Here is a 26181-nt window from a genome sequence, read left to right on the forward strand (position 1 = left end):
TAACATTACCAAGGTGGACAGTGTCACCATCGCCAATAACACTGTCTAGTGTTACGGATAAGCCATGAGACAAAACATGTTTAAAATGGTGGCTAAGTGTGACCTGAGTGTTACACGAACAACACATTGGTGCATCAGTCTCAGATAAAATAAAACAATGAGTTGAAAAAGTGTGACCAATGCATAGTCTAGTTAGAACAACTTCCTCTTTTTAATCCTTACGGAAGCAAGACAGCCAAAGTCCAATAGAGGATTTTAATGTAAAAGCCTGTTTTCACTTTGCTCACTCCAAGTCGACTGCCAACTGGCACGGAGCCAAGCCTTGAATACAGGGCCATAGTCCATGTATGGAACAGGCACAGCAGTGACAGTGCCAGAGCAGACAGATTTAGTTGTGGTGTCAGCGAGCCCATTCCTGTGAAAACCAACGTAGCCTGGTATCCAAAAACACTGGAGGCAAGTAGATGTTAAAGAGAAATGGGCCAGTCAGTTTTGAATATCAGCGAGAACAGGGTGAGAACTAATGTGAAGCGATTCCAGGGCCAGTACAGAACTAAGTGAGTCAATATAAACAGTGCAATTCGAGTACTGCTTAGCTTCCATGTGCTCCAGGGCAAGAGAAGTGGTGTATAGTTCAGCAGTGAACACAGAAGCTGTAGAGAGGATTTTGCATGCAACCACCGAACCACAACAAACCACAGTGGAACTCACAGAGTAATCTCATTTCAAACCATCTGTATAAACAGGAATGGAAAAATGGTTTGAAAGATGTTCAGCAAATAATATAATATTTCCAATCTGGAGTGTCTGCTTTTCTCAGATGACTTAAAGATAGGTCACATTTGGGAACTGTAATAAGCCATGGGGGGATGGGCTGACCAGTGAACTCTACAATGTTATCCAAGGACAGACCCAATTTATCCAATTACGCCTGGATGCAAAGGCCAAAAAAAGCAATGGCAGATCATCTGTTTTGAAAATGTAAGGCCCACTGAGGAAGAAAAACACAACTCCAGGTGGGATGCTTTGGTAAGGAACAAAGTTTTGAAGCATACAGTAAAGACAGCTGCAAGCGGTAGAGATACAAAAGAGGCTCATGAGACTATGTATAAGCTCTAAACTGGGGAAGTGTGTGCAAACAGTTTTAGAGAGAGAGAAGTTAAAACCGTTTGCTCTGGTCCCCTTCAGTAAACAACTGAGGACAGTCTGTATTTCCCATTCAATATATCTCATGCTCGACTACTGACATGAGATGTGAAAGTCGTCAACATAGAGCCAATTTGCAAGAGTAAGAGAGAGTTGTTGAGTGATGGCATTACTGTTTATACTGAAAAGTGTGACACTCAAAACACAGCCCTGAGGGACTCCAAGTTCCTGTAGAAAAGAATAGGAAAGTGTCAAACCCACATGAACTTGGAATCTCCTGTCCATTAAAATTTTTTAATAAACATGGATAAATGGCCACGTAACCCATATATATCAAGGTCTCACAAAATGCCATACCTCCATGTTGTGTCATAAGCCTTCTCAATGTCAAAGAATATTGATACAAGATGTTGTCGTTTGAGAAAGGCTTCTCTGATTGATGTTTCAAGTCGAATTAGGTGATCCGTGGTGGAGTGCTGTTGTTGGAACCCACACTGGGTGGGCGAGAGGAGGTTGTTTGATTCGAGGAACCAAACAAGACGAGCATTAACCATCCTCTCTAAGGTCTTACAGAGACAGCTCGTCAAAGCAATTGGATGGTAGCTTGAAGGAATCTTGGGATCCTTCCCAGGCTTAGAGAAAGATAGGGCAATAGCCTGGCAGCATGCATCAGGAAAAACATTCTCCTGCCAGATACAGTTAAAAACAATCAGAAGAATAGCAATAGAAGTAGGAGATACACAGCACAGCAGTTCATGGTGTACATCATCAGGTCCAACTGATGTACTACCAGACCAATGAAGGACCAGTTTCAGTTTCACCAGTGTAAAGGGACAATTATAGACACAGAGAAAATCAGCTGGAAAGGAAAGAGGTGATCGCTCTGCTCCAGTCTTGATGGATAAAAAGGTGGAGGATAAAGCAGAAGTGTCAGATACCTGGAAAAAACTTTCACTTAGAGTATCGGCAATGCTCCAGGTATCAGCTACTTCCTGGCAATCATAGAACAAAATTGAGAGGGGAACAGAAATTTATTGCCCACTGACCTTTCGAATCTTGTCCCATATGACTTTGGAACTGGTGGTAGAAGAAATGCTGGCTGTTAACTTAATCCAAGATTCCTTCTGGCTTTGATGTCTTACCCATCAAGCATGTTCACAGGCCTGCTGGAAAGTGATGCAGTGCAAGAGTATGGAATACCTATGAAAAGTATCCTATGCCTGTTTTTGAGCCTTTTGCATTTTTTTCAACTCTCCATAAAAAGTGAGAGAAGAGTGAAGAGGAGCATATTGAGAAATCAATAGCAGTAAAGAAATGACTAGGTGTATGGAAATAAGTATAAGAATCATTATTGAAAAGAAAAATATTGTGATCAGACTGATCAATATCAGCACTTCCCCAGAGGTAGTGATGTCCATTAAAGTCCCCCAGAATTAAAAAGGGAGACAGCAACTGTTCAGTGAGAGTATCAAGGTTTAATTGATCATAGGTCTCTCCAGGTGACAGGTAGAGAAAACAAACAGTGATGGTACGACCCAAGGAAGCACGGATGGCTATGGCCTCCAAGGGTGTGTCAAGTGGCAAAGAGTGGGTGGACACATGCTGATCAACCAACAGTGCCACCACTCCATGCACTCGTCCATCACACAGCCTGTCATTTCTGTATAAAGAAAACTGCTGAAAAGTGACAGTATTGGCAGGTTTCAGAAATGTTTCCTCTAAGAAAAGACATACAGGATGGTAGGAAGCAATCAGTGCTTTGATGCCATACTGATTAGAACGTTAACCTCGACAGTTCCATTGCATCAAGGTGGCCATTTTTATTTGTGTGTAGAAAAATTGGGTGGAGAGCCCCTCTGTTCATGAGCAAGTTTTTTTCTTTGTTGTCTTTTATTTGAGGGAGGTATGTCGACCTCCAATCCTGTCCTGGATGGATTGGGCAGGTCTTTGTTGTTCGAAGAGGATTCCAGTCACTGAGGATGTGAACGAATGATCATTTTGCACCTTGGGGTGGGAGAAGAAGATGTACCCAAGGAAATGCCTGTACCTGGAACCAAAGGAGGTGGATCTTGGTGTTTGCTGGAATGTTTGTTTGGGACAGAGATGGGTGTTGACATTGGTTCATCAACTTTTTTAACCATGGAAGTCAAAAGACTTTTCATTTGATTTGAGAATGATTCTTTTGGAGGCACAGAAAGATCCATCTGCACTCCCACTGTAGTAGTGGAACAAAGTGCAGCAGCATATGTCCAAGATGAAGTGGTGGACAGCAATTTTCGAGCCTCAGTGTAAGTAATGTTTTGAATAATTTTCAAATGCTCTACCTCTTTTTTTTCCAACCACTTAGGGAAAGAAAAAAGTAAGATGAGTGAGAGTCACTGCAACTGATGCAATGAGGGTCCATTTCACACTCATAGGCATCATGGTTTTTGCCACCGCATGATATCTTCAAATGACTGAACCGCTGACACTGAAAACATTGGAGAGGATTTGGAATGTATGGCCATACCCTGCAATTAAGATAACGTGTCTTGATGGTGGCAGGTGAAGGTGGTGATGTCTTTGCATTCCATCTTTGCGAGAGAAGATACGCTTCACTGCATAAACAAGTTGGGTGGAGAAACCAGCGAGAATCTCTGACTCGGGGATGTTCTTCAAATTCCTCTCAACAACTCCTCATGACGAATTCAAAGTAGCATGAGACTAACCTCAATAGGCATATCCCCAATCGCCTTTGAATACAAGAGGAGTTCTCTGTGTTGAGATGTGGATGTTTCCACCAATATGTCACCAGAGTGAAGCTTCTTTATTGACTTTAGAGAGCCAGTAAGTCCCTCTAGTCCCTTCTGAATGAAAAAGTGAGACATCTGCCCTAAAGGTTTGTCTGAAAAAAATGTAGTATAAGAAAACGAGGTACAACAGGTGTTACAAATGTTGAAGATTGCTGCTCAGAATCTTCAAGATGTGGTTGTTTACCAATGGACTGTTTCTTTCACTATTTTATTTAAGTGTTTATTTGGGAAAGCCATAATAAAAAAAGAATTTTTTGGTGCCCACTGACCCCACTCACCATGGAGCTATACAAGGAGACACACTAGAATGCCACACAAGGACACTGCAGCAATGCCAGGGTTTAGTGAGCACTATATCCAAACACCAGCATCAGATACAGTGTCCAAAACACCTGTTAAGAACACCTAGCACTGGTACTTGGTTGACCATAGCCCAAGTGGACCAGCCAATTGACCCTATGGGGGCCACCCCAAGGCTGCCCATCCAGAGGAATTCAAGGCCAAATTGTTATTTTAGAGGTAGACTCCTCAACCACCAGGATCCTCTCCTTTCATTCATGAGTCACCACTCACTGCAAACACATGGGTAGATGTTTAGATCCCAGAGGAGGTAAAATGAAAGAATAGAACCTTCCCTGGGAGGTCTCCTCACCACATACAGGAATCCACACAAAAGGGATTCTAAATATTATCTTTGATTTTAAATTACAAAGTAAGTTGAGTAGTGTGGCCACATAAGAAATTAACTGATTATGTAGTAATTTAATAGAGGGCTTAACAAGTGTTTATGTTTCATTCTGCACATTTTTTTAAAACTGTCACAAAACTGTTATAGTTTCATGTTTTTAAAAGAAACCACACATAAAAGTGTTTTCTTAAAAGCAATGTTTCATGAGAAGCAAAATTTTGATCCTTTCTGTTTTAAAATAGCTAAACATCACCCACCTGTACAGGTAATACTCAGCCAACATCAGGTAAGGATGGTTATTTTAAAAGAAAACTACATTATTAACTATTGGTGAAAATTGTTTTAAATATTTCAAGGTGTTTAGTTTTGCCAAAAATAGGAGGCTTTACTATTTTAGCTCATATAAAGATGTAGAAGGCACGAAGAAAGAGAAACTGAGAAAAGGCCTTTAGTATAGTAAAAGTTCTGTATGTGTGATATGGATTAAAAAAAAAAATCCAAACAAAACTTGGAATGGGGATAAAGATTAATTATGTATTTAATTTGGCTTCTTTTTGTTAAGCTTTGGTTACCACAGTATTTGATGAGGTTAAGCACAGTTGGTAGTATAGATAGATCTGTGAGATCTTAGATATTGCTAATGTTTCTTGGTATATGTGGGTAGCCATTACATTTTAGATCATCATGTAAAAAAGATATTTCTGAGGGTAAATTAAAGTATACAAAATACAGGTTGTCAGCTCTGTTTAATAAGCATGTTATAAGATTTCTTTTGTATGTGAACAGAAAAAAGGTGTCAAATTTTGTAAGGAGTCCAATAAACAACCATTTTTCTGTACATTGATGTACAAAATTTGCGGATGTTAAGTTTATGAGAATGTTTAAACAAAGTAAATTATTATTATTTTCAACTTCGTATGTGAATTTAATGGCAGAATGTTGTAAGTTCAGGTACTTTAAGACTTTGGAACAATGATCTATATTATGAAAAAGAATAAAAATGTCAGCCACATACTGTATATAAAGAATAGGTCTGAAATAAGTGGGGTAGGTGTTAAACCATTTCTGTTACTGATAAGAGAGAAATACATTAATTAAAGTTAGACCCAGTGAGAAACCCATGGCAATGCTATTCATTTGCTCAGAAAGGGTGCTGTTGAATATTAAATGTGAGTTTGTAGTTGCAAGATTCGACATGGTCTCAATCAGAGGTTCAGAAAAATATTTTTATGTGAATGGTTTCATTTGGTGGTATATTTGAAGAGAGAGGTAATATCAAAACTAGCCATGAAATGGTTTTTATAGGTGGCTAGTTGATTTAATTCACATGCAAAATGGAAAGAATCAGAAATAGTGAATTAATTGGCTGTGAATTGTTGTAGTATAAGTACAAGGAATTTGGTAAGTTTGTAACTAAGTGTGCCTAAAGAGAGTGGTTGACTGCTTTGTGAATTTTAGGAAAACCACATAAAATACCAGGACATGAATCTGTTGGATACAATGAGGCAGCAACATTTGCAGATACAATATTTTTGTTTTTAAGTTCTTTCATGTATCTTTGGATTTTTACTTAACTGTTGGATGTTAAGACATATATGGTCATTGTTTAGGACTTTTAAGTTTAGCAAAGTGTACAAAAATAACCTGCATTTTACTGAAGTAGTCATTTTTGTTAAGAAAAGCAATGGCATTGGCTTTGCTGGGCCATGCAACTTGAATATACTTATTTACTGACAATTTATTAAAGCTGCAATTTCTTCAGGGCTTAGAAGGTTTAGATGTCTCTTTGCATTAAAAGCTATAAAAAGCAGAAAGTGCAAAAGTTTTTACTTCTGAATAATGAAATGATCAAGGGATTGTTCAAGAGTTCCTTTATCATACATAAAAAGGACTTTTAGGTTTCTATATAGCAATGCAAAAGGGTAAAGAAAATTAACAAAGTTCAGATTACCTGGTGAAAGAGAGAAATTAAAAGTTTTAGTTTGGGTGAGTTCAGATTGATAACTTAGTGTAAAATTACTTAAGTACATGAATATATAGAAAAAAGATGTTTATTGTACTCCTTACACAGTTTGACAGTTTTTTCCCATTCACATACAAAATAAATTTTGAAATATGCTTATTAAAGAGAGTTTATAACATGTGTTCCATGTACCAAAATTTCCACTCGGAAATTTCTTTCATGCATCCCTACTTACAAAATTTATTACAAAAATGACTAATACCTCTTTTATCAAACTACCCAGAGTATTCACTGTATACTCATCTTCCATACATAAGCAAACAAAGCCTAACTTTATAATCTCAAATTAATCATGTAATTCATCACTGCTACCCTTAAAATGAATTTGGATTAGTTTTTAACTACACATCACACATATAGTTGTTTTCCATACTAAAAACCTTCTTCTCATTTCTTTTTTTCATGACTTCTACATCTTTACAACTGTGGAGACTGTAAAATCTTCTAAGTTAGCATAACCAAATGCCACCTAATAGTTAGAGCCAATGAACATATGGAAATTTCCATGAAAACACACAAAAAAGTTGAATAACCTCTGTACTTCCTCTACACAACATTGTGAATCAACAGGACATAAACTTATCAAATTTCAGTATCCTTTGCTAAGACAACACTGGCCTGAAATTACTGATTAAAGAAGCCCTCCACATTAAACAGCATTCTCACTCTTCATTTAAATTGCATGTTCTTTAATATATACAATAATTTCATTGTTACTTATCTACTTTCTATGCATTTCAGTTTTGATTAAATTATTGTTAATACAGCAATGTATTTTAGTTATATACTTAGGAATGCTGTAGTTCTTTATATTTTTTCTTTAGATACTAAAGATAGAACTTGTAGAATTCCAATATGTTTTTCTGCATCCCCTTCTGTTAAAACTAAACAAAATTATTCATCTTAAGTATCATTATCCTTTTCATTATAAGATGGATATTTACCAAATGGAACTATCTGACAAAAAACTTGTACTTTCTCACCTATCTTCATCTGGACTTCCTTCTTCAACAGTCAGCAAGGCTTCCCGAATACCAGGCTGCATGTACAACTGTTGGATTACAGAGTTCATGTAGCAAGTTGCTCCGGCATTCTTCAACCCTACATACCCTGACTCAGCTCGGCCAGCTACCAGTGGCTCATACTACATAGAAATTAATAAGTTTGAAAATTTTTTACACAATTGCATAATATTTTATCACAAAACTTGTACTTGACAGAGTAAAGGCAGCTAATTAACACCAACCACTACCAACTATTGTTTGGTTAACAATGGGATTTGACTGTTACTCACATAGCACACCAAAGTGTGTTGAGTTCAGTTCTGTAGCAATAGGTTGTAAACACAAACCTCTGGATTCACAGCTAAGGCATGCTAATGATTGGTCCACTAAGTTATTGAAGTTTAAAGTTAAACTACTGAATAACATAGTTATAAAGAACAAATTACACCTCATTTAAAACAACAATTAATTTTATCATAATCAGGTGGGTATAGTGAACTGTTTAAGAAAGAACCTCTTGTAGGTTCCATATCATTACAAATAAAGAATCTCAGTGCCAGTTAAGTCCTAATTTTTAGTTTCTTGTTACCAACTGAAAAACTCCATGATGAAGTATTTGACTGTATGATCCTTCTTAGGACAGAAAATAATTGATAAAATGATAAAATACCCAACATATTACAGAACACAAAATTCAGTTCATGACTATATTGCCAGTTTTTATCTTTATTATATTATCTTATACATTTAATAATATTTGACATAATTCCTTCATGTAAATAAAAGGATTTTTAAGGTTTTATGTATTTCCATATCAAATAAATATCACTATTAAGTTTTATGTTTTCATTTTATAACAGTTTAAAGACTCGTTTTTACCTTTGTGATTAAATCTGATAAATTCCTTTAACTTATAATAATGACGTTTTCTTTATATTAATTGTATTTTAATTTCTAATATATTTTTAAAACTATGAAAGACACATTTTGAAATACAACAGCATTACAAATTTCTAATATTATTTTCTTAGCTTGATTTTGAAAAAAACACTTAAACTTTTTAACATCATCCCATAATTTTTGTAGATATTGTAACATCAGCCTTTGAACCTTAAGAAAATTTAGGTTTCACTTCAATGAGATAAAATATTAATGTAATATCAATAGCAAAAATTATTACTTCCTAAAATACCTCATATTCCCGTGCTAGTTCAGGCTTGAAATGATGATGCATCTTAATAAGAGATGAAACAATCTGTTCATTGTTTTCCCAACAGTCATGAGAGAGTTCCACTAAAACTTCACATGCAGCCTTCCGTGCTTCAATTGTGCAGCACCTATAAAGAAAATTTCCCATTTTATTCAACCAAGAGTTTATTATAAAGCTGGATGTTCATACAGGAAAATATCTGCATATATTTAATAGATATTATAGAATAGGCTCAAACAAATGTTAAAATACACTCAAAAATATAGAAAAACATTATATTTTATTGAATGTTGCAGATTTTCTTACATTCAGTTAAAGATCTACATTTTATCCTATGATGAAATTCTTTGATATAATAATTTCTATCAAAGTCTGATTTCATGAATCAACTTTGAGGAAAATTACAAGTATTACATATTACCACTGATATTTCAACAATTATTGCATGTTAACATTTTCTTACAAAAAACATGTATTTCCAAAAGGCACTTATTTCTACTCTCTCTGCCCCCTAAACGTTACAAAAATATTTTAACACTCGGCACACCAGTCTATACACCCCACAAATTTTGAGCCACTTTTGAACATGTATATACCATGTGACCACTCTCCACTAACAGAATTACACCACCTATACTGACACAGCTATCATCCAATGATTTTTACAGATCAATCTTCACTTCTGAGAACTGGCAAAATCTAAAATGATTAATACTGGTAGTGGGGATAAGGGTGGGAACTGTGTAAAAAGAGTTAAGTATATATCAGAAATAAAATTTCAATGTAAGAAAATGTTAACTTTTGATACAACCTTACCTTCTCTCACACAAAACTAGAATTACACATTGAAAAGGTGGAGGGAGCTGGTATAGGCACCAACAATGATCAAATAGAAAGTAACCACCAGGAAAAAAACTGGTGTGCTCCGAGATAAAACCAAAACAAACATGTGGGACACTGCACTATTTGAATCATTGTCTGGTTGAAAATGAGGAAAAATTTCTAGTTGAAAGTATGAATCTAGCTGTACATCTTCAGAAGATAAGGTCAAACCCGATGCCTGGATAGTTGTACCAGAAGCATTGACTACCATAATGGGAACTTCTAATATCAATACAATGAACTGTGAAGTCATTTGAAGTTGCTATATAATACAATAACAATAAACAAATGGCAAATCAAAATATCAAAGTATTGTATGCAAACATAGTAAATTTGTTGAAATAGGTACTGAAATGTCAACAAAGTACAATCATAAACAGTTGTTACATGTAAACAAAACACATTTAAATGATGCTGTGCAAACAGAGAAAGTGATGATTGTGTGGGAAAATCAGAGGGAGCTAGCAGCACCAATACATGTTGCACATTAGGATTGGAAGGATGATGGTCATATGCCACATAAATGTCCAAAAGTGGCAAGAAATTTATGGGATACATAGACTAATACACTGAGAATTTTTTTTTTTAAAGTAATGTTTAGAGGTAAACAGAAGATTGAGGTTGAGAGTAGGTAACAGTGTATCAAAGTAAAGCATAACTAATAATTTTTACAATATCTAATACTGTTATAATATTTCTGAAAGTTTCCTAAATAACTAGAGAAATAATAAGTTAATAACTAGCAGTAATGTTTTTAATATTCAGTACTGCAGTTACAAAATCCTTTAAAAACAAATTGATAATTATTTATAGCAATCACATCACAAAACTGAAAAACAGTGTTTGAAAACAGACTGTTGCAGCTTTCATGCAGTCCTTACTTAGGATTAGATGATGCAGCAGAACTTGTCAAGTTTGTGCTTGTGCTGTCAATAATTAAATGTGATGCAGGAAACAGGAAATTGTTCAAGATGTCTGGAATTAATGTTTTACCTAAAATGATAAAAAATTTAAATACATGCAAGACAAACAGAAAAAAATATAACCTTTGAGCACCTTCAAGAAATACTCCCATACAGAGAAAAGTTATCTGACTCTTATATAGTTTGATTAATGTATATACTTATTATTCTCTAATTTAATTACTGATTAAAATTACAATGTTTGCAATGTTGCAACCACATCTGCACATCGATTTCAACAGCACTAGAAGCTTACACTGCATGTAATGTAAAATTTTCTCAAAATCTCTAAAAGCCTAAAAAAAAAAAAACACCTTTGGGTAGCATAAGTTGTTGAATAACATATACAACTCTTTATATTTTGTAAGTAATAAAACTGATAAGAATCTTTTCAGCATATACAAGTGTATCAACATTTTTTTAAAAAGCATATATCAATTTAACAGATAATACAATGAGTTACATTAAGATAAACAACTAAAATGTTATTATTTTGATATTATACTTCACTGCATTTATCTAAAGCATTAGTATCATATTACCTCAACCACTATAACTATTATATTGAATCACATGATGATTTCTGAAATTCAGACAGATTTTATTTAAGGAATAATTTCATATCACATACAACTACATAGATGAAACCTTTGCAGCCAGTCATGGCTTTTTTGCATGTGATACAACCTTTTAGGTGTTACTCAAAATATTCATTGAATAACTTTATTATTAATGTATTTGAAAAAAAAAGTTAATATAAACTTTAATTTCTCAGACTCAAAAAAAAAAAGTAAGAAAGTTCTCAATCTTCAATTTTTCTGTGTTGCACAAGGATTCTGAGCTTTGATCACTCCACTGCAGAATTATCCAACTTTATATTTAAATATATTGTTGCAGCTTCCAACCAATCAGAAATGCAAACTATACATAATTAAAAGCAAGAAAGAATTTGAAACATGCATCTCCTATCTTGATTTTATGAGACATCATTAAATTTGTCAAACCCACAAGAGAAGTCCCCCTTCTCTTTGCTCTTTAAGTTTGTTTTGCTAATTAATTACATGACTAATAGACATAACCAAAACCAATAGGAACAGCAGATTTTTCTCTTTGACTACCATAAGTTTGAGTTTGATACATTATACAGCTACTTTGAAAGCTAACGTAAATTTTAAATGTATTTAATAGTTTATTTAGAAAGTCACATAAATTAGAGTAGGCTTGGAACCTTCTTTGCTAGTGAAAAATATATTATCTGTTTTCTAAAATGTACATGTGAAAACTAGATGAATTATTTTTTGGACACCAAACAAAGCTTAGGAAAGAATAGCATTGAGTTTAAAAGAGCTGTGAGTATTACAATTCTTTCTTTTATCATGTAATAATACATTATGTTTCATGTATTATACATTTAGATGAAATGTAAAACTTAACTCTTAAGACAAGTAATTTGGAACTTTCTGCTCAGTTCTTCAGTCAGTGCACAGGAAAAAAATATAATACTTATTTCATACCATATTGTTGAAATTTACATTTAACTGTGCAATGTTTACTTTTTCATATACTGAAAATGTATCTCAAATAATACTTAGTACTTGAACTTTATCCCAACAAAAGTTTCTCTTCTATGCCCATCTAAGCACTGGTGTGAATTATACATTGAGGCTAAGCAATGGATATGTCATTTCACTGTACCATTACATGCTGTTTGCACTGTATCTGCCCAAAACAGCTAGTGTCTCCCACTGTGATGTATTGCTTTGTTGGGACAAAAATTGCAGCAATAAAGCCATGAAATGTTTAACAGCTGAAACTCTTGACAAGTAACTTGAAACTTTCTAATCAGTACTTCAGCCAGTACAGAGGAAGGAATGGTATTACTTATCTTATTTCATATCATACTGCTGAATTTTCATTTAACTGTATAATGTCTACATTTTCCTATACCAAAAGTGTATTTACAATGCTTAACTGCTTTAGTTTCATCCTGATAAAAAATTTTATTTTTTCTGCCCATCTAAACATTGGTAGGAATTATACCTAACTTGCTCCATACTTCATACCCCACTACACTACACAGAGTAATTTTAATCTTATGATACTTTCCACCTACATCAATGAACCCTCTATAACAGATTGGTATAAAAGCTGCTTGTTATTACTTCTTATTCACTTTTTCAAGACTGGCAAAAGTATCAGACCTAAACATCAGCCATTGCAGGGAAAAAGAGCAGGATAGTGTACAAGGAAGTGAGTATTATTGGAAGTACATTTTCAGTATAGGAAAATATAACTTTTGAAATACTTTTAAAGCATCAACAGAAAGCATCCATGTAGAAAACATATGCAAACTGAAATATGGTATACCACTCTAGTAAGGTTCACAGTACTTTGGAACAAGTATACTTTTTGCCCATATTATGTAAAATTTAAAGTGACTGTTGTATAAGCCAAACAACCACAGTGTAGAAAACATAACATTATGAAAATAAACAAGCAATAAGGAATACCTGTCCCAAAACTGGTATCTCTTATAAAACCAAACAAATCTGGTCTGGAAATATTGTATGTGCTCAGTAGAGTTATCCAAGCCCTAACCATGCAGAAGTCCCAGGTTTCATTGTTGGAACTTCAGGTTGTGGAACATATGAGAAATCCCATGAGAAGGCATGGGGACCACAGAGTGATACTGTATTATAGCAATATGATATCAAGGGAACCCAACCAGAAAGTTACAGAATGTTGCATATTGAACCACTGGAATTATGAAGAAAAGGCAAGTAACACGAGAATGAACAAACCTTCACCCCAACCTGTAGAAGCATAAAATGCAACAAATCATACTTAGACTTACAGGCCCAAGAATCCAACTTGAAAGTTACAGAATGTTACATAGGAGCCACTGGAACAATGAACAGAAAGCAAACAACACCTAAGTGTACAAGCCTGAAAAAGCATATAATACAACAAATTAAAACTGGAATTTACAGGGCCATTCACACCACACTCAACTTGAAGAAAACAGAGATTGTTCAGCCTGGAATCCCAAACTAAAATCCAAACTTCCAAACCTCAAAGGCAAGGCAACACCTCTTAACCTCAGAATGACACAGAAGTGGAACAAATGAACTTCAACCAATGATTGAAAGAACTGACTCTTTGCATGAAGAATTATGAGGAGTCAAGGACCTTTTTCCATGAGCACTGAAAGTAATATATTGATAAAAAAAATACCACACTCAGCATAAGCAGGTAACAAAGTGCCATCTCTGAACCAGAAACACAAGGAAGCTCCAACATAGGCTAGTTCTGCTCCCACTAGATACCTGAAAAAAAAAAAAAAAAACATCCAGGATTATGAATGGGAGGGCATCTAGCTTTGCCCTCTTCTCCTTGAGTGGAATAAAGTATTCAAACATTACTTATGAGGAACAGACCTCTGTGCACCACTCCAACAACTCCCATGCTGCTCCACTCTGGAGAAATGGAGGGAGAAATGTTTCCAATTTTTAAAAACCAACCAACCTCAATTTATTCAAACAATAGATCAGCAGGGATGAATAAAATTCCTTTATGTTTTACTCATAACAGTCCATGAGTTACAGTCCAATACTGTATATTATGCATAGTATTGAATAATTGTTTCAAACCTATAAAGCACATAGGTGATCTTATAGAACACTCCATTTCAATCTAACTAATTACTACAGGAATTCTATTTGTTAATACACTGGTAACTAGTGCAGATTTAGAAAATAGCATACCTGACTAGGCAACACTCACCACTGATTGGTATCCAAATAAAAAAGACAATAGGGTTAAGGAAAAGGAATAGAATAACATAGAAATTAAGTCATTCACCTCTGTAACAAACGAGTCAGGGCATACAGAATAACTATGAGAGTAACCTAAATGCATCTGAAGAAGAGACTACTAAATTATGTAAATAGTGTGATATAAAGGTGTTGGGTGTGGTGCACATACCAGCCGGTACAATTTCCAACAATGAGTGACATAACCGAGCTGCAAGGACCTTGATGAGATGAGACCCAAAAAAAACTCCACTCATCCAATGAATAAAAGTCCAAAATAAGCAATATAAACCAAATGATGAATCCATCCTATCAAAGTGTGAAAAGAGATAAATAACAAGACACAGCGAGATACTAAAGGAAAAACAAACACTTTGGCACTTGCCACATAATACTGGAGAACCCAAACTAGACATAAAAGATGACCTGGATCAGTGCAGTCCTACAATGTGAAATGGGGTTAAAACAAAATGAAGAGAAAGTCTTACTACCTTCACTAGCTGCTAAAGTTCTGAGTACAAAAGACCTGTTCTGGATGCAATAGAACATAAGTGGAATTGTCAAGAATTCTGTGAACATGAAGTTTGTATACCAACTAACCAAAAAAGTCTTAATTTCAAGATGATATTGTGAACATGACCACAAATGTTCAAAAGCTGAATCAGACAAGGCATTTAGAACTGCTGTGACATCACATTAGGAACCTGGAAAGGTCTATGAGGACAGGTAATCCAAAATGATTTCAAAAGAAATGACAAAACCAGAGACTAAAAACTTTCCTTTTATACAAAAACTGAAAAGTAGCCAATGCTGTAGCCATTTAAAGGGCAAAAGAGGAAGGTGCTAAGCCTTTATCAAACAACCATTTCAAAATCTGAGAGACATATAGCACAGTGGAACAAGAAAGATAACATCCATGTCTTAAAAACATGTGATGACAAGTAAACCACTTTCTTTGATAAAGTTCCAAAGAAGAATGTTAAATGGACTGTGTTAATAAGAATGCTACCCAAGAAGTTAATCCTTAGACTGCATAAAAGACAAGCATGCAGTCAAACAATGTCAACTGCTGGATTAAAAAGTCTGACTGAGGCTGATGTAAGAGAAATGGTCAGAGAGGGAAGGGAAGATGTTGACAATCTTGAAAGAGTAAAAACCAAGGCTAACATGACTGTATTGGTGCCACCAGAATAACTCAACAGGAGAAAATCAGAGCAAAAACCTTGGGTGACAGACAAATCAGAGGAAACACATAAAGTGAAAAAATCTGTCCAATCTTGACTGAGAGCATCTATGTCTAAAGCCAGGGGATGAGGTACAGGAGAAAAGAAGAATGGAAAATGACTATTACAGAGTGTGGTAAAAGCATCTACCTGAGGCATTCTGAGATGACAACAAATGCAACAAAAAAAACTAAGGGATGAAACATCCATTCCATGTGAAAAGGAAGGAAATAATTGGTTGGCCACTAAATTCATTACACCCGAAACATGACAAGAAAGAAGAACGATATGATGTTTATGTGCCCAAAAGAAACAATTTGACATTTAAAAGCAAAAAAACTGTAGTGAGAACCCCCTTTCTTTGAAATGTATGAGACAAATGTCCAAGTGAAGCTTACCACCCCCTCTTATAACAATCGAGACCCTGAGTCATAGCTCACTGAACTGCTGCAAGTTCTAATAAATTGATGTGAAGAGAAGTTTCTGCTTTAGCCATGGAGTGCAGCATCTATGAAAAGATGCATCTCTGGACATGGGGGCAGTAGAGGGACACTAACAACTATGATGTCCCTGTCCATCCATCAGCCAAGATCTTGCAAGCTGGAAGCCAACAGGATCACCAGACAACCAAGTTCATTGAAACAAATATTACACTGGTCTTGTTAAGCTAACTGAAGAGTCTCAGTCTAAAGATGTGATTCCAAAGATGCCCACATCCCCAAAAGAAAGAAAATTGTATTTGAAAGAAACTGCCCATTCCATGGCCTGAAGGCATTCAAGAGAAGGTTGGGACCAACTTAGTCTGGAAGTGAAAAACTGCTAATAAGATGAGGTACTGTGTGAGAGTAAGAACAGACTTACCTTTTGATTAAAAAACAAAACAAAAAATAGCTTATGCAGCTTTTACTAACAGAGACTGATGAAGAGTTCTGCCAAATGAAAGGAAGGGCAAGAAGAGCCCAGTTGTCCATGTAATGGTGAGTGTGAATTTTGTAACCCGAAAACTGTGATAAAAAAAATTAAAAAGAAAGAAATTACTGTTAACTGAGGAGGCTGAATGAAGTGACTGAGACAAGAAAAGGTAATGAAAGGTTAATAAATACAGTAACGACAGAAAGTATTCGTACCCCTGCGTCCTGAGTGGTTTTGCTCATAACATAAAAAGTATCACGATTAGGCTAACAAAAGTATAGTATATATTATATATATTACACTAACACACATCTACATAAATATTTATGTAAATTAAACAACAAATAAACTGTTTATAAACAAATAACCAGAAATAGGAGGAGCAGAAAGTGTTCGTACAGTTCAGAATGTGTGAAAAAACTGATATTCCCATAAAAATTTTGTTTAGTTTGGTGAATAAACTACATTATACCATTCCAGAACGAGACACTTGGTTCATAATTATTAGAATTTAGCCAGCAAAAAATGTACTTCATCAATTTAGCACCATCTCCGTTTTTATCTGCTTGGTCATCATGGTGAACAGGAAACAACTGTCCAGTGATTTAAAAAACAAATTATTGTGTGTCTCTTTCCGGCATTGCTACACAAGTTAATGTGCCGAAATCTACTGTTCAAAGCATAATTGCCAAGTTTAAGCTTACAGGATCAACTGCTAACCTCCCTCTTTCCGGACGCCCCACCAAAACTCCACAGAGAACCAAGAGGAAGGTTCTCAGAGAAGTTTGTAGGAACCCTCGTTTAACACATAATGACATACAGAAACTGGTAAGGGAAACTGTGGTTGAAATAAGCACCTCTACAGTTACGAATATGTTACCCTCTTCTGAGTTCAAAGCATGCCGTCCTCGTAGAACTCCATATTTAAAGCCTGTTCATTTAGAAGTACAATTGAGGTATGCAAGAAAGCATGTAGATAAACGTTTTACCTATTGGAAGAGTATTCTTTGGTCAGACAAGACTAAAATCAAGCTTTTCAGCCACAATGATGTAGCTATATTTTCAGTAAGAAGGGGAACGAAATCTTCCAAAGAACACCGTCCCTACAGTTAAACATGGAGGTTACATCATCATGCTATGGGGTTCCTTCAGCTCTTCTGGTGTAGGCAGCTTTCACTGCATCAATGGAATCATGAAAAAAGAAGAGTACGCTGATATATTAGACACTTATATCAAGAATGATGCTCGGAACTTGAGGCTTGGGCGTCATTGGATCTTCCAGCACAACAATGACCCTAAGCACACATCGAAATATGTGCCATCCAGGTTGCAGAGGAACCATATAAGCGTTCTGGAGTGGCCATCGCAGTCACCCGATATCATCCCAAATGAAAATTTTTGGCATGAGTTGAAGACCAGGGATCATCAGCATCATCAAAAAAACTTGCAAGAGTTGGAGGCCTTCTGTAAAGAAGAATGGAAGAAAATACCAGTTGGTACTGTCAAACGACCATGGATGGCTTTGAGAAGAGATTGCACCAAGTAATTCACCTGAAAGGCTCCACAACTGATCATTAAAGTAGATGCAGGAACACTTTCTGCCCCTCCTATGTTTGGTTATTTGTTAATAAACAGTTTATTTGTTGTTAAATTTACATAAAAATTTATGTAGATGTGTGTTAGTATAATATTTATAATATACTATACTTTCATTATCCTACTCATGACACTTTTTAAGTTATGAGGAAAAAACTACTCACGACACAGGGGTACGAACACTTTCTGTCATAACTGTATCTATCTTCTTTTGTACCACAAACAGCCAGGAATAAAAAACTCTAGATGGGAGTCAATGCTCTCTATGGCATCTTATGATAAAGATCTTGGATGATTTGAGCTAAACAGCAAGATGTAGGAGGGTTTTAGAGGAGTGGAAAGCCAACTGGTATGAGAAACAATGAAGAAAGAGATATGAAGTGATTGACTAATTCTCTCCCGAGAACTTGAATGACCCACTGATATGTGCCACATCCATTTCAGATTTCATGAAATCAGAAATACCAGCAGAAAGAGACTGTCTGAGAAAAGAAGCTTCTTTGAGATCCCTAAAGACTGAAGCAGGAAAGTGAATTCTTTCCAGTAAGGCATTATTCTCCAAAGGTTTCTAACAATAAATCAAACAAGCTATCAAGGAGAGAGCAGGAGCTAATAACCTGATCAAAGCAGAAGTCTACAAATGACAACAGTCATTTGAAAATTACTCAGGAGATCTATGATAACACTCAGACAACCACTTCAAAATGATAAAAAGTGCATTTTTTTTTTTTAAATTGACTGTCAAATGTTGAAAAACTGAGACTGGTTTAGATGAACCATGGTATCTTGTCTAGAGCTCAAAAGAGGAAGAAGAGGATTTCACCTCTGAGAATCCAAATAAAGGTTCTCCAAGCAATGAAAAGCCAAGACATGTTCATCCAATAAACAAGACATGGCAGCATTCTCTCTCAAATAATCTGCAAATCTCCATACACAGCAATGACTGATGATGGTTGAAGGACAAGGTAATCAGACAAATGATTTTCCTCCAGTAAAGAAGGTGAATGTTATAATATACTGGAAAAATACTTAATAACATTACAAACATGGCATTCTAGTTGCAAAAATGCATAGAAGGTGGAATGTCTGTCTGAGGCTTGTGATTACCTGCTTGAGCAAAGGAAGATGCCAAAAAATGTATAGTCTAAATTCTCATCAGTCCACCCTTAATTCCCCACAAACTCAGTTTCACAGTCAATAGAAGAGAAAGAGATCAAACCACATGTAAGACTCTATCTCTGTGTATATGGACAGTAAATCTTTTGCTACTACAAAAACTGCAATACAGATACTTATGGAAATAAATTACTAATAATGAATCCTGACTAAATCCTCTTTAAATGTATATAATCTTTTTCATGCCATAGAAAATTGATAAAATTACATCAATTTTAAGTTTAATGATTAATTTACAGCAACTGCTGAGAGTATTAATTCATAATTATTATATGATATTTTAGAAAATTTATTACTGCATTCAAAATCATGCTAATAGCTTTAAAACTCTAAATGGATGACTCATTCCAATGTCATACACACTCATTATTCAGATAGAAGTTTTGTAGCATTTACAAATCCACTCAAAAGGACAGTTTTAAGCATTAAGAATTCAAATACAATAAAAATACACTGAAAATATTTGACTGAATAACAAAATGTTTTGGAAAAGCCTTGGAAATTACCTATAAAAACAAACAAAAATTATATCCTACCAACATCTTTTTTGACAATTCCTTCACAAGTGAGAAGTGTTCTTAGAAAGTTAAGATGGCCAGCCAACAGAGCACTATCTGCAGCTTTCAGATTTGTAGTGTCAGATGGTGTGAAAACTTGCAGCCAAGATATTTCATCATCCAGTCTCTGCACAGGATTTAGGTGAAGAGTGTGTTGTGCTGTTGCTGGGTTGAAAAATAAATTATAGTGAAAGTTAGTAAAAAGTATGTTTTTAAAACATTATTATTACATTTTAAAAAATATCTACTGTTGAATTATCACTCAGAAAAACTGGCTAAAAACTTAGCAAATAGGTTTTTCAACTCATATCAAAGATAAAATTTGCTTTTGAACTGAAGTATAATTGTTTAATTATTCCTTAATTGTGAAGTATATGAGTATATATATCTAGTTATAATAACTGTTTTTATTTTGTGGAATTAAAATTAAACAAATCAAATTAATAAAAATGTAGAAGCAAAACAAATGTACTCAGTATTCAGCTGATCAAACAGTAACTTACTATTAAGAGTTTAATGTTTTGTTTTATAAAGTTTAAGTCCTTTTTTGATTTTATGAAGAAATAACTGAATCAATATTTAACTGTTACAAAAAATAATTATAATCCCATAATGCAAAAAATTTGAATTTGAAAAATAAATATAGTAAACGTTTTCTTAAAATAAAATGTATTCCAAATAGATACTTACCTTCTTCACAAAAAGCTTTTTTTAACTTATACTGTCTTCTACTGATGCTACTTTTTGTCTTCCACTAGCTTTGACACTCCCACTTACCCTCACGTATGTTAATATGAGATATATGCATATTAACATCCAAATGACTATACAGTAACTTTCCAACAGTAAGAATGCAACACTACCCTATCATAACAAGATGCTCTCTAATTTTGCAACTGTTAGGCAATTCAAGATTGATTATATCACACCAAAAGTGGGAAGATGGGTGGAAGATGTGAAGGAGGTTAAGTATATATGTTAATTTACAATTCAGTATCTTACCTTTGCTTACAAAAAGCTAAAATCCCACAATAAACAAGGTGACAGCCAGTAAGAATATGATCCTCCTTTAGGAAGCACTTAAAGGTAAACCATGGAGTGTGAGAAGAAACTATAAACAATACACCCATGGAAGACCACACCACTTTTGACCCAGGTATATTTACTGCCTGTGAGTAATGTGTCATGAAATGAACAGGGACAAAGGATGGACTGGAAGAAAAATTATGTAAATAATAGGACACACTCCCATCATCAGAGTAGACTATCTAGAGCATGAAAAAGTGGAAATGGGAGTTGGACTTCAACCAACACCTAGTGGCATCTGAAATTGTATATCAAATCTATAATAGAAAGAGTATCCTCTACTTTCCACCTTAAAAATGAGTACTGGCATAGAAGGAAAGCTTCTGTACAAACAAACGACTTTTCCAGCATGCATTTCCAACAAAACAAGCACCAAATCCACCAAACACTAGTATCTGGCTAGTGTTAGGAAGACTGAGGGTCCACATGGGTGTCAAAACTGATAGCAATGGAAATTCTTTCATGTCTCATCCAGCTCTAACAAGTCAACAGTAGGAATGGTTTCATACCATCTACACTGACAGAATTTCACTGCCCCATTCTCAACTGAGTGGTTTTGTTCAAAATCAGGGGACAGGTATCCATGGTTTACCACCCCAGAAGCTAGGAACTGGCAAGCAATAAAAACTCCTATCCTCCATTAGAAGAAGAACAGAATTAGCTGTTGGAAAGTCTGAAGGACTGCAGCACTAAAGACAATTTGATAGGTGATCATAATACCCTATACTAAAAATCAGAGCAATCATGTTAACAGAGTACATTATGCAACATTTCGTGACGTCTGAAATTATACATCAAGTCCACAGTACGATGAGCATCAATAACCACAGATCATCAGGGATGAGCAGCACTCCCTGTCCAATTTACTCATGTGAGTTCAAGAGTGTATAGTCTGGGACATACATATTTATGAAGCAAAAGATCACTAGGTATACCTATGAGCAGCCCTGCAGAACAGCACATAAAATAACATGCATATGCATTTGGAAATTGAGTTTTGAAAGCATGGAAAACTCAGTGATAAAGCTGATCAACCAACAACTTACAGCATATGGAATTATGGCAACGACTATTGGGGAAAAAAAAGAAAAAAAAAGAGGACAAGCATAGAGCTAACAACCTGTCCAACCCTGATTAAGAGCATCTGTTACTCCCACAAAAGAATGAAAAACAAAAGACCAAAACTGGGGATGTTGTGTATTGAGATGAATGGCAAAAGCATCCAGTCCTGGGACATACAAACCAACAATATATGAAAAATGTAAGGATCCAAAAACCACTCTGTAGGGAGAATCTTGTTGGGACAAAATAACTGATCTGCAACCAGACTGAGTGTATCCAAAATGTGACATGCCAACAAAGTGATCTGATGGCTGTAGACATAATGCATTAGAATCATTGTTTGAAAACAGGAGTTTTTTGACTGAGTTCCTTCCCTCCATGTTATGTAGAAGAACACCACAGGATTATTGGAGTTGACAACTATGAATCAGCCCCAAAGATCCCTCAAGAAATGATGTAGAGCTTGATGAATAGGAAAAATTACCAAGAGGTTGATAATAGAGAGAAGACTGAGAAAGAATTTAATGCCTGAAACCTCCTGAGTGTCAAGATATGACAAGGGTAAGAAAGCATCTAAGAGATCCTAAAAAAGTTTCCATTCGTCTACCCACTTAACAAGATCACTCCTAGTGCATGGGGTTCAGCATTAATAACCTCTATAACAGCTCTCCAAAACTATTTCCATGAACTCCAACATTCAGGTAAGAAAGAAACTCTAAAAAATAACCCAAAGGCTCTTCCTTGAGAAGAGAAAGAGTGCAATCATAGGAAACAGAAGATAAAGGCAGAAAAAAACATATCTGATTAATTAATTCCACAAAAGGGAAAAAAGGTTTGAAAAATTCCCACAAAATGACACACAACTGAGAAGCATATTAGAAGGGAAAAAAAAAACTGTCTGAATCCTATCTTCCTGATCATTCAAACCCTGAGTAGGAATGAAAAGACAATTATCAGCTGGTTATGAGCTTGCAGAAATTGATCAACTCCTGACTCATAAGAGCAATCATGTCATGGGCCAATAATTGGAGCTCATGGTCAGTAAATCCACTGCAGCAAGACCAAAGTTGTAGTTGTAAACTGTTTCTGATCATTCCAAACTCGAAACTGTGAGTGCATAATTCTAACAATGAAGAGAAAATAAAATAAAACATAACCATCCAGCAAAAGACTGAAAATGATAAATAACAATTGAACTGAAGTACAAAAAGAAGAAAGTAAAAACTTGTGACTTGTGAGAAAGTTAATCAAACTACGAGCAAAAAACTCATCTATTCAAAAAGAGTGGTTGTCAAGAAGTGGTTAACAGCTGCACAATTAGAAAGGACACAAGTTATGATGTAGGTAGTGTTGCACTTCATTTTAGTGGAAGGTCATTTCATAGTAATTTGCAAGTTAGTATGCAGATATCTCAAGTTAGCATACACGAGGGTAAGTGGGAGTATCTAGACTCATAGCAAATTAATATTTGTACCAATAATGTGCAGTATAAATAAAAAAATCTTTTTTTGTGAAAGGAGGTAAAATATTGTATTAGAATTATCTGATTTAAAATACTTCTACATGTAAATATATTGTAAACTGAAGTATGTCACACTTAAGAGGACACCAGTGTAAAGATAGTAATGTATGTTTTCATTTAATTAAAAAAAACACCACCACCAAGATCAGTAGTTTAATATTTTATGAACTCAACTTAAAATCACTCCCAAGCTATTTCTGTTGAACATGATACTGAATTTAAAACCCCAGATTTTATTACAACTTATGTGGAAACCATAATATAAAATGTCATTAACACCATGAAAATCTCATTACTCATCGTACTTTACTGCAGAATTTCCCTTTTATCTTATGAATATCCCACTTATCTTGAGACTTTGTCAACTGTAATGATAGGTATGATTTCAACAGACAAAAATAATTAAGATTATGAATATTAAATCATCAAAGACAACAAGAAACTTTAACTGACTTTTACTGTAGCAGACTTAAAAAGTATATATTACTCTCTCTCTGTACTTGTATCTATATATATATATATATATATATATATTATTATATCTTGTGTGTGTTTGTTTGCATATGTTCAGGAAGCCTTATTTCTGCCTTTCTCTCACAATAATATTATTGTAAGATGTTCAAGGAAACAAATATATATTATTTCCTTTTGCATGATCAAAAATAAATTGCAAACTTTGGATATATTCAAATAATTGAAAGTCTTACTTTTAAAACTTAAATATATAAATGAGAGCATGTGAAATTTATCATATTGTTCTCTTTAATAATTCCTCAAATGTAAAAAAGGAAAACAGTTAAATATTTTTCTTACCATGAGCTCATTTCAATCATTAAACCTCTCACTACAAGCACAGTGGATTACAATGATCCAAAAAAGTGACCAAAGGTTTCCATATTATAACTTTAAATGTTTTGTGTATCTTATAAAATATGGCAATATTTCAGTAAAAATCATGTCTCTTGTACATGAAAAATAAGATTTTTTTTACTCAAAATTTATCCAGGAATATATGAAATCAAAGAGATGACTTCTCTGAGTGCAGAGATTTTCATATTAAGATTATAAATAACCTGGTTGATTTGAAAGTTGTCAAATTTATGTAATCTATAAAATTTCCAAAATAAATATAAAAAGTTTTGTTTTCACTAAATCTTTATATTTTCTGTCTTTGTTTCTCTACCCTACCTCAATACATATATGCTCAATTTGACTAAATTTGTAATCACCATAAGAACAACAAAAAAATAAATCTAAATTACACATTTTTTTCTAGTGACCACTAATTGTAAAAGATGTGAGAGAGAGCTATTAGTAATTTGCAGAATAGAGGAGTTGATATGTGAACAAGGCAAGTGGATCTGATTATCTAGTTATGACTCTGTAATAACACTGAAAGCTATCAAATTTGACTATGTTTTAGTAATATCTTTATTTTGATAAGTAATTTATGTTAAATTCTGTTCTTCTTGGAGAAGTGGTAAATAAATTACATACAAGGAGAAGTCTAAAGAACAAATGTCACAATTTTCATATCAAGGGAGATTGAGGATTTTTAAAATATTTCCTTATAAAATTAAGAACATCAAACTTACATATTATTTAAAACTGATTTACTCACATTATTTTTATGTTAAGTTTATTCATATTACTTTGACAATAGGGAAGTTTATTTAAATTTTGAATGTAACTCTAAACTTTTGTGGCATGCATATGCTGATGTACTCATTGTGGGTGGATTAATAAAGATGATATAAACCTATAAACAATTCAAGAAATACAATATTATAAACTTAATTGTTTTATATATGAAAAATATGTTGAACCAAAATATAAGAACAATGCTTGCATTTGTTACGTGGGAATTGTAGTTAATAAAGAAAAACTAATGTACTTTTATTTGAGATTGCACTTAAAATTCTTATCATTGCAAATACATATTTTTATTCCAAAATATGCAAACAATATTGCAAGATCAGTCAAGAAGAAGAAAAAGAAATCTGATAGTACCAACAGATATCTTCAGAAGATTCTTTATTTGTCGTAACAGTTACATGTCATTTTTAACCTAATTATCACTTACTAATCACAATAAAAATTACATACCATTTAGTCCATTCAGAAGTTTGCAACAAAGTTCAAAAAACTCTTGACATTGGCTGAGAAGTCTGCGAAAAATTTAAGTTTATACTGCTATTATAGTAACCTTAAGGGTTACATGCAAATATATACATATAGATAGATAGATAAATAGCTCAATAATTATCAATTGTAATTATAACTAATAGGCAATTTAGATTAGCACTATTAAACAATAAAGAATTTATAGTCATTCAATGTATTTCCATTCTTGGTTAGTCATAGATAGTTATAATGGATTAATGATTGTGGTAATAGCACCCAGTAAACAACCTGGGGATAACTCATCTATAAATGAAAATCCAAAATGCTGAAGCTAAACAAGTTGACCATCATAGAAAATTAAAACAAGGGTGGGGAGGAGAGTGCTTAATCACATAATATCTCAC

The 26181-nt window shown here is 34.3% G+C and overlaps 1 protein-coding gene across 10 annotated transcripts in view; it reads right to left on the reverse strand.

The window, feature by feature from the left end:
• The window catches only part of LOC143224859 (ubiquitin carboxyl-terminal hydrolase 24-like), a 277830-nt gene that overhangs the window by 73860 nt on the left and 177789 nt on the right, over positions 1-26181 (reverse strand). For all 10 annotated transcript variants that reach the window (XR_013013468.1, XM_076453271.1, XM_076453297.1 and 7 more), the window contains 5 exons: positions 25760-25821; positions 19963-20148; positions 10627-10738; positions 8846-8990; positions 7633-7793 (listed from right to left, as the gene is read on the reverse strand). Coding sequence is in view for 9 of the 10 variants with exons in the window: in XM_076453271.1 (XP_076309386.1) it covers positions 7633-7793; positions 8846-8990; positions 10627-10738; positions 19963-20148; positions 25760-25821 (666 nt within the window). In the remaining variant the exon portion in view is untranslated. The remainder of the gene's footprint in view (positions 1-7632; positions 7794-8845; positions 8991-10626; positions 10739-19962; positions 20149-25759; positions 25822-26181) is intronic.

The sequence above is a fragment of the Tachypleus tridentatus genome, chromosome 1, assembly GCF_004210375.1.
Source record: "Tachypleus tridentatus isolate NWPU-2018 chromosome 1, ASM421037v1, whole genome shotgun sequence".
Taxonomy (NCBI): Eukaryota; Metazoa; Arthropoda; class Merostomata; order Xiphosura; family Limulidae; genus Tachypleus; species Tachypleus tridentatus.